General features: G+C 38.6%; 2 protein-coding genes across 2 annotated transcripts; both read right to left on the bottom strand.

Annotated features, from left to right (window-relative positions):
• Positions 1–4,325: 4,325 nt before the first annotated feature.
• On the bottom strand, positions 4,326–6,801 carry LOC135084433 (large ribosomal subunit protein P1). Its single transcript, XM_063979218.1, has 3 exons — positions 6,636–6,801; positions 6,174–6,426; positions 4,326–4,360 (listed from the first exon to the last, which is right to left on the bottom strand). Exons 1-3 carry the CDS (start codon positions 6,705–6,707, stop codon positions 4,347–4,349), a joined length of 339 nt encoding a protein of 112 aa, XP_063835288.1. The 5' UTR covers positions 6,708–6,801; the 3' UTR covers positions 4,326–4,346.
• An 839-nt stretch (positions 6,802–7,640) lies between these two features.
• Positions 7,641–10,378, bottom strand: LOC135084441 (small G protein signaling modulator 3 homolog). Its single transcript, XM_063979227.1, has one exon. The coding sequence runs from the start codon at positions 10,252–10,254 to the stop codon at positions 7,858–7,860; it is 2,397 nt and encodes a 798-aa protein (XP_063835297.1). The 5' UTR covers positions 10,255–10,378; the 3' UTR covers positions 7,641–7,857.
• Between the last annotated feature and the right edge of the window lie 159 nt (positions 10,379–10,537).

Raw genomic sequence — 10,537 nt, forward strand, 5'->3', positions numbered from 1 at the left:
CATTGAGTTTGGTGGGACAGTTCAGCGTGGGTCATCTATATCAAGTTTCATAATTTATGGCGATAAAATCTGCACCAGAAAATGTCGTACTTCATTGATAGGATTGCACGAATAGTGACGTTCCTGCGGTCGCCTCATCATAGACATTGTGAATCGATAGTGAAAATAAACAAATCGGCTAAATTATGTTAAATTTTCATTGTGCTCAATAGCAAAAAGGTTCAGCTACTTACATTATTTTCTTTTATTATATTGTGCGTCTCCTGTAATGTAATCTAAGCTCCCCTCGTATCTTTACCTTAAAGGCCGGCAACGCACCTGTAACGCCCCTGGGTCTGCGGGTGTCTATGGGCGACGATAATCACTTACCATCAGGTGATCCGTCTGCTCGTTTGCCTCCTATCACATAAAAAAAAAAGACTAAAATTAGCCCTCCTAGACAAGTGATAAAACGTAGCAGTTGAAACATTCGAAATCACTTCGCTCTGCCGTTTTTTGGTGTTAGTTACTTCACTCTGTGATGCGATTTTAAAATTACAACTGGCGATTCCGAATTCACAACTGAGGGGACTGAGGCTAATCGTGTTACTTGTGCTACAAGTGCGTATGGGCTTCATACTGATGCTTAAGCCATTAATTATTTTTCTTCCCGATTAAAATCTAATGTAATTGATAATCGCCTTGAGAATCGTTAACTGGTATTTTCTAATTCGATAAAAAAATTACCCATCTCTAGTTTAAAACTGTCATCCAACAGCGCACGAAATATTATGAGTTATAGATAATGATACCATTACAGAGGCGACACTTCGTTTACGTTTAGTTTCTGCCTATTGAATTGGATACTGTAAGGAAACATCGTCATCATCATTTTAGCTACTGGACGTCCACTGCTGAACAAAGGCCTCCTCTAATGATTTCCACATCGCCCAGTTGATAGTGGCCTGCACCCAGCGTCTTCCTGCTATCTTCAGTCAGTCCATCTTGAGATTTTAGAAAAATTCCCACTCATCACGATAGGAACAAAGCTAGGGATGACCCACGCCTTCATTCCAAAGTCAGAAATTTTCAGTTATTTTATTGTTTCTATTGTTAACTATCTCAGTGGTTGAGTACACGTATAATAGCTGTGAGGTAGAAGTTACGGGACTATTCCCACCTCTCCTTTTCACCGCTGCATCTCCTGTGTAGCTAGCACCTAGACTAGTTGATTTAAAGGCAAGCTAGGTATATCAGTTTTTAGGTAGTAATGACTTAGTGCATCTAAAAATGTAAAACTTTCTAGTTTTTTGTAACATTGAAAAATCTTAAAAGAAGCATCATTTTTTTTACGTTCAAGTGTTTCTAAGAAATTTAAATGAAAGCTTTTGATGACAACGTATTGCTTACTTTTTCAGCTGTCGAACGAATCACTTTTATACTCATAGGTCCTGTACATCGGTAGATTTGGTAAATAAATGAATCCATCCGGACTCAGAAACTGAAAAAATTAAAATAGCTGTATTTTTTTAATACTGGATTTGTCGATTAAATTGATCATATTATTGCGTCCTAACGGGTCGGACACTGGTGACCAGACACACTGTACAATTATTATAATTTTAGCCTATCTCGTGAGCTAGGTGTCAATAATTAGGGTGATTTACTAACTAACCAGTCGCATACGAACAACAGCAGTGAGATTCAAACAAGTTTGATCCATGATGCCGCACGACTATTGTGTGAGCTCACCCGTAAGTCCCGTAACCCAAGCTTATTTAGCTTAACACAAGGGGCTGGACGGGACTATTAGTAATTTGTGCAATACAAAGTGCTTATAATCTTTAAAAAAATCATTTTATTGCTATATTTAACCTTCCTTTCGTATACTAATTTATGCGCCAGTGTCAAGTCTGCGATTTTTATTCTTTGAAATTTTCGTAAAATGGCTGCCGCCGCTGTGACGCCTTGTAATTAACAAATTAAAATTAAATTAGTGTTTTAAAGTGCATAAATGTACAACTTAATGGTAAAAAGTCATTCCTTGATTTTTACTTAATATGTATCTGGAGTTATTTGAACAGTATTTTCGTAGGATGGCATATTTCAAAAAACAAAACTGCACTCAAGCGTGTTGTCACAGCAACCGCTGAGCACATACTAATTGAATTTCGGTCCATGGACCTGTTTGCGTGCCAGAAACAGTCTAGTTGACTTAGATTAATAAAAGTTGACATGTCTTCTCTAGTACGTAGTACATTATAACTCAATGGCTTCATAAAGCTCAATGGAACAGTGCTTTAAATCTAATGAGTGCGGGATCCAGCCCCTATGGAACTATGGTCTTTTTCATCATTAAGTGCTAATACTTCACAAGCAAACTGCATTTCGGAGATACGCCGGGCCCGGCTGAGCACGCGGCTGGCACTGTGGAGCGGAGGTTTGTTCGCCGTTTGTTTTGAAAATTTAGTATAGCTAACATATTATTTGTTGGTTCTATATTATCTATTTTCCGAGCCGTACAGGATGGAGTGCGGTGTGAGGCAGGGGGGGCTGACCTCTCCGAGGCTCTTCAACCTGTACGTAGACGCACTGGTTCGGGAGCTCAGCGGCATGCGTGTCGGTTGCCATAATATTGGAAAAGTGTGCGTTAACAACATCAGTTACGCAGACGACATGGTCCTGCTGGCGCCCTCGGTCAGTGCGTTAAGAGCGCTTCTCGGAGTTTGTGAAGGTTTCGCTGTCTCGCATGGTTTGCTATACAATGCCAAGAAGTCTCAGTTCATGGTATTTAAGGCTGGCAGTAAATGCCCTAATGTAGTTCCCCCTATAAAACTCTACGATGAACCCTTAGAAAGAGTTTATAAATTTAAATATCTTGGACATATCGTGACTGACAGCCTTAAAGACGATGAAGATATTGATAGGGAACGTAGGGCGCTGTCGGTCAGGGCGAATATGTTGGCACATAGATTTGGTCGCTGCACAGATACTGTTAAAATAACGCTTTTTAACCCTTATTCAAATAAAGGTAGATATATTACCACTTCGTTTACTTTTAAAAAAGGATCCTAATTTTCGATTTGGTAATACTTAAAGATATCGTGGTCACTTATTTATATTTTTAAATAAATTTTTTTACTTATCTATGCCATCTTACAACTTTTCAACGTCATTTGTCACTGTCAGGTAATGTCAAAGTCAACCAAACGGTTTTGGTGTGAAAAATTTCAAGTTTTTAGCGCGCGTTTTTGGTATTTTTGAAACTTTGTTCAACGAAAATTCTGATGTGTTTTTTCGATTCAAAATCCTAAACTATAACATTTATTGTATAGTCCCACTTATAGGCAGCGTCTGCAATTGATTTATTAATATAGTTTAGACATTTTAAAGAAGTGGTAAATAGTTTACCACTGTCCGATCCCGTCTTGAAAAAAGTTTGATGATATATAAAAATAACTGTTGTTTTTTGTATGTGCACAAATAAAACTAAATAAATATTTGGAGAAATTTTAAGTTATTTTGATAACTGTTTACGTAACGTTTTGACATTACGTAATTAGTGAATTTATTGTTAGTTTCAGACTCAAGGTAAGCATAATAATTGTAAGCATAATGACCAATATTAATAAATATTATTTTTATAAAAACAATATTATTTCATTCCCAAAATATTTAATAAAATATAGGTAGAACCAGGAGGAAGTCACTAGTCAAGAACCAAAAATAAACCAAAACGGACAATGGTAACTATTTTACCACCAACATTGAATAATTTGTAGTCATGAATGGATAATGGTAAATTATTTACCACCGAAAAAACTACCCCTTCCCCTATTTTTTAATAAATTTTGATCAAAAATATGAAATAAGTGACCCACAATTACCCAAAATCCACTTCAACTTTGTAAAAAAAATGCATATCAGCTCGCATTTGAATAAGGGTTAAAGCATATTGTGTGTCATTTTATTCGTGCAGCTTATGGACCAACTATACCAAAAAGGCCTACAGTGCTCTGCGTGTCCAATACAATAACGCCTTCAGGGCGCTGTTGCGGCTGCCGCGGTTTTGTAGTGCGTCTGCGATGTTTGCGTTGGCGGGTGTAGATAGCTTTGAAGCTATAATGCGCAAAAAGTGCGCATCATTACTGCACAGAGTGCGCGGCAGCTGCCACAGCGTACTGAAGGAGATAGCCGATAGTGGGGATTGTCCACTGATCGGCCACATGCTCAGCAGGACGAAGTCTGTTTTAGAAATAAGATACTAACATAGCCTAAGTTTTTACTAACATTATGGATCCCTGTTATCCGAAATAAATACTTTTTATTTTATTTTATTTATTTATTTATTATTTAAAAAAAGCTTTTTAGTCGAAGAGACCTGGAACAAAAGAAACAGGATATTAGAATATTATTACCAAATGCTATTAATATCTTTGTAAAAATATAGTCTCAGTGATAAGTTTCTTCGATCATAATATTCTGAAGCTAATACATGATAGATCAAACATCATTGAAAGAAAAAGGATTGTTGTTATGTTTTCTTGTACCTAAGTACTAACTATGCCCATAGAATTTTGCAACAGGGAAATTTTATCAAACTTTTTAACTTTCAGTAGTCTGCAAGTTTCAACTTTATAAAAACAATAAATGAAATTCACAATAAATAATTTATCTAAGTAGAGAAGGCAGAAATATTGTTTTAACAATTTGTTGTTTTAAAATCACCAACTAGAGGTTAAATTACCACAAGTCTCAAGTAACTTATGATGAACAGATTGTTTATTGCCTGTGATCCACTTAAAGGACAATGGGCAAAATGGTACCCGGCTCCAATAGATATGTGTCTAGTATCGTTTGAAAGGTCTTACCAAGATGAACAACTTTTACTATGACCACCATCCTCAGATCTGGTTGTGTACGAAGATATACATACTTTTTTGCAGAATGGTACCCGGCTCCAATAGTTATGTTTGTAGTGTCATTTGAAAGGTCTTACCAAGACGAACAACATTTACTATGGCCACCAGCCTCAGATCTGGTTGCGTTCGAAGATAAAGATACTTTTTGTGTACCTAACCTAAGTATCATACAGTATGAAGGGGGACGCGCTCGGGGCAGGGCATCGACGAGATGGTCGGACGCGGTGAGGAAGACGGTGGGCGGGAGTTTGCATCGTGCGGTCCACACATTTTATGACCGCAGTCTGTGGAGGAACACTATCTGTGGTCGCGATCCTCATCAGTGAGGGACCAAGGAAGAAGAAGAAGAAGTATCATACGTGTCCATCGTATGGTATTTAGGTTATGCGAGGCAGGAAGCGTTTACTGCTCCAGTATTCTTCCTTAACTCTATAATTATTGATGGGGATAATTGTGAAATAAATATTTTTATTTAAAGAAGTACTACCCCCTTATTAATAAAAAGTTACACCTAGGGAGAACCTTGGATTAAAATGACATTTCCATACCAAATAACAATTTAAGCCAGAGTTAACTAGGGTGTAACTTTTATTAATAAAGGATTTAAAGTTTTATTACTTCTTAATGGTTTTATTATGAGTTGCTAAAGCGAATAAACCCACAAGACCCAATAAGTCCACCCACAAGATGGACCGACGACCTCATAAAGGTAGCGGGAAGGCGCTGGATGCAGGCCGCCACCAACCGGCCACTGTGGAAATCATTGGGGGAGGCCTATGTTCAACTGGACGTCCTATGGCTAAAATGATCATGATGATGATGATGAAAGCGAATAAAGGGCTAATAGCTTGGGTAGTTCATCGTACGTATAATCCTTTCCTTTTCAATGCTTCTTTTAGTTATATTAATAGATTGTAGTCATAATACATACTCGTATACATGGATGATTGTGTTATACTTTCATTATAATACTTAGTGGAATTACTGCTTTCAAAACGTGAATTAGAACTGGCCCCATAGCAGACATTTTCCTACATCTAAAGGCCTTTTAAAATATATATTGGTTATGGCTATTGGAGCGGGTACCACTTTCCATACATTTGTGCCCATCATCCTTTGACTTAGTCTATTTAATTTCTATATTGTATGATCTTGTTTAGGTGTTTCAATAACTTTTTTGTCATGTTTATGAGCATAGTCGCACATGTAGGTATAACCTGAAAACACTAACAACAGGTATCAAAACAATGTACTAAGTGCACGTCTACTAACCGAAGCCCATGTCGTCGTCAGACTCCTCCGGTTCTTCCTCTTTCTTTTCCTCCTTGGCGGCCTCGGCGGCTGGGGCGGCGGCGGCGGCGGCGGCGGGAGCAGCGCCACCGGCGGGCGCGGATCCCACGCCGGAACCGATGTTCGTGATCAGGTCGCGCACGTTCACGCCTTCCAGCGCCTTCGCGAAGAGGCCGGGCCAGTAAGGCTCGACATCGACGTTGGCGGCCTTGAGGATGGTCGAGATTTTCTCACCCTAAAACATCAACATGACAACATGTCATTCCACAACCAACACATAAAATATACCTCAATAACCACAAAACACCAACAACCGTCTAATCAGAACACAATTTCAACTCATTTAAAACACGCATTGACGAGATTAAAGTGGATAAACACCAGCGAAACAATGGGAACATAACCTATCACTTCATAGCGGGACTTTTTCACAAAATAACTTACAGTTACGGCGACATCGTCATCGACCAAGATGAGAGCGGAGTAAACACACGCTAATTCAGCTTTGGATGCCATTTTAATTAATGTACGTGCAAGTCGCCGGGTGGCCTTAGCTACGAGAGAACAAGCACGTTTGACTTCTCGAAAACGAAGAGAAAAGAGAAGGATTCAAGTTGTCAATGTCAAAATATTGACAAGTTTTTTTTTACATTTAGGGATTGGAAAACGCACATTGAACGTTGTTATTGAAATCGTTTAAACATTTCGGCAAGTAACTTAAGGAGACGTCTATTAAACTGATGCCTTCTATGCTTTTCATTGCACCACCCTGGCTGGCCCATGCCAAAAATACTCAACTTAATCATTAAGTCTTAATGAACTGAGAACTGAGTTTAAAAAAACACGCAATGTAATTTTTTGAATAAGATATTGCGCTCCACCAGAGCCCCGATTACGGTAACTTTTAACGTTTCCAATCCAGACGCGCTTCATCGATACGATTGGTCAAAACAGCTGACGTACGCTGTTGAACAACCAATCGTATCGCAGAGTCGAGAATAGTGTCTGGATTGGAGACGTTAAAAATTACCGTAATCGGGGCTCCACTTTAATTATACCTTGATGATTGTTCCATTTTTACCAAGTTGATTAATTATTTACACTCGATTAAGGTTTGAACATAAGTAATTTATCGTTTACTTCCGATATATTATTGACTGCACTATTTAGGAACTATGCTGATGGAGTTGGTTGAAATAATTATAAAATTATTTGTTTTCACCCGGTGTAAACACCCACGGGTGGAATGAAACGGGTTTTTATTGGGTTTTTACCCTCATGTGGGTTTTTACCCGGGTGGAAACCCATCTCTAGCTTGGTGGACGAGAACGACCACAGATGAGACAGGGATGCACTCGTTCTCGTTCTTATCGCTACGAAAGAATTTCTATGAGGTCTTATGGCTAGAAATCGCTAGATAGAAATATTGGAAGAATGAATAAACCAAGATAACTGCGGAATATTTATTTAGCATTAACAAATGAAATTGCACATACATTTCAATAAAGCATTTTTTTAAAATAACAATGCATGATCTCTTAATTAAATTGCAACACATTAGTTAAGTACATTTAATAAATAAATATATACAATTTTTAATACATGTTGTAAGTTACACTTAAGCTAATAGAATTTGGAAAATATTGTGAATTATTTTATATGAAATTTACAGATCCCATGAGAATAAGTGATGTTTTACCAACATATCTCTGACTCCTTCTTTCAATGGTTGATTTTGGGTGTCTTTCTTCACAGGCAATTCCCACTCTGGATTCAAATTGAAGCCAAACTGAGAAAGTATTCTTAATTCACACTTAATCTGAACCCACCCTGGAGAGTTTATAAAGGACCAAGGGTGATACCACTTCTGTACAACATCAACACATGAACATAGAACTTCAAGCCACAAATGTAAGGCTTCCTCATTCAAACCCATACATATGAGAGTACGCAATTTTACATCCATTTGGGCGTGGGCATTGTCATGGGATAAGTTAATAGCTTGAACACATCTATAGAGCAGTTCTTCAGGTGTCAGAACTTTTCCATCTTCATCCAAACGATATGTCTTACACAGAACTAGGCGACTGTATACTGAATTGAAGTCCTTTTCAACTTCTCGAGATGAAGCCTCTTCAATGAATAACCAGGGATGGCAAGGCCCATCAAGAAAGCTAGGTTTTTTAATTCCATGCAAAAGGACTCTCTTGAAAGCAGGCGCTAAAACACCTCTAACCAGGTGTGCAGCCTTTTCTGTGACTGAATCATCTCCAGCTCTGCTATATTTAACTCCTTTCTCATCAAGTAACTTGACGAATCTTGCTGGGAACCATCCTCTTAAACCATTTAGTTCCCCAATCCAACAGTGTTCATCCCTGGAGCTGATCACTTCAATGACATCATTTTTTCGGAAACCCAACTCATCTCCATCTCTTCTCTCGAAGTCTAGAAGAGCTTTGGCACGTCGCCTTTTGCTCCTGGACACGTTGACATATCTTTCTCTATCAGCTGCATGACTTTGCATGGTATAGTCTGCTGTTAACTGCACTTCCGAAGCTAGTTGTGGCTCCAGAGCTAAGAAGTGGCGAGCTACTTGTAATATGGCTTCTCTGAGATCCACTAAAATTTCTGTTTGTTTTACATTTTTAGACACTGAATCATCATTGTTACTGTCTTCTCCAAATAGTATTGTTTGAATAACTGATTTGCTTCTTTTTATTTGTCTCCTTTGCAGCTGCTGCTTGGGAAGATTAGGCACAGCTCCAGGGTTTCCCACTAATGCACCTTGATCAGCCATTAGATATGCTAAATGTCTTCTTCTATGTGTTTCTATCAAGGTGGGGCTTAAAGTGTCACCACAAACTTCATCAATAGTTTTTATCAAGAGGTCAACATCATCTATTTCACCAGGAATATCAGATAGTGCATTAAATATCTGAGCAGAGTTTGAAATCTCCGTGAATCTGTTCTCCTTGATTTTCAACATTGCCAGAGTAACTTTGAAAAGAACAATAGAGCCATCCAGGAAGAACAAATCCCAAATTCTTAGCAAAATCTTCATATTAACTACATTTGCATACAAGGTTAAAAACCAGTGCATAGTTATAAGAGAGAGTTCAATGTCATGTGCGTTTAAAACTTGATCAATACCTGGCAAGTAAGTTGATATAAGACTTCTCAAAACCTTTTGGTCAGCTTGAATCCCAATTAATGTGGAAGAGTAATAAGAAGCCGGCAATAGATCCTCCACAGTTGTACACATGATCCAGAATGCTTCCTCTTCCTCCATCAGTAGCAAGAGTGAGGCAGCAATCATACCTGTGCCTTGACAATAACCTATATCAGGGTAAAGCCATGCCAAAGCTCTCAAGATTCTGCGTAATCTTGGAACACCAGTACTCGTTGGGTGTGAAAAACAAACATTATTAGGCAATATTTGCACTAAGTCTTTCTCAATTTGTTTACTTGTCACTAATCCATCATCACTGGATGCTCTCACTATTTCATGATATGTTATTTCTGTGGAAGCACGCTTCTTATTGGCCCCACAAAGGTGCATCCAGACTTGAGGACGGAGAGAATGGGGTACACCATCTTTCACCATTTTCTGTAGCTTATCGTTTTTATTCAATTTGCCTTCTCTTTCAGAGAAGTTGATTTCTTTGCTGTAGAATTCCCATTGCAAGCGGTGTTGGTCATCTTCAACCAGAACGTTTGAAAGTAGTTTGTTGGTGCATTGTTCAGATTCAGGCACGTCTTCATCTTCAACACAAAAGCCAAATTCGTCAAATCTGTAGTCTGGAAGTCCTCCACCGTGGCCCTCCGACTCTGGTTGCACTAACTTCGCCATGATGTCCTGGGGTACCATACTCGGTGTGAGCGCTGAAAAAGGCCCCCCAGGGGTAGGAAGCAACTCATCTGCGATATTCAAGCCACGAATGGCATCGATTACATCTTCTGGGTCATCGTCTGCTAATGCTGCACTTATTTTACGTTCGTGATCTTCACGTCCTACATATCCGACATGGTCGCGTGAACTAAACAACGATTTAGCTAGATCCATTTCTTCAATGCATAAATTACCTTGATTACAAACAATGCAACAGTAACACGCTTTCACTCATCAACGCGAATTAATTTTTTATTGAACGAAATGAATGAGTGCCAAACAAAATAAATAAAGGTCAAGTACGTCATTAACGTCAAAAGTAGTGTTGTCCATCTATTCCATAATCGAAATTCCTACCGGTATGGATATACCGGTATTTTGGTTGCTGTCAGTGAACATCTCTTCAAGCATCTGATAACCGGTAAAATAGCAGACTTGACAGAAAGGAGGGGTTATA

Source organism: Ostrinia nubilalis, chromosome 2, assembly GCF_963855985.1.
Source record: "Ostrinia nubilalis chromosome 2, ilOstNubi1.1, whole genome shotgun sequence".
Lineage (NCBI taxonomy): Eukaryota > Metazoa > Arthropoda > Insecta > Lepidoptera > Crambidae > Ostrinia > Ostrinia nubilalis.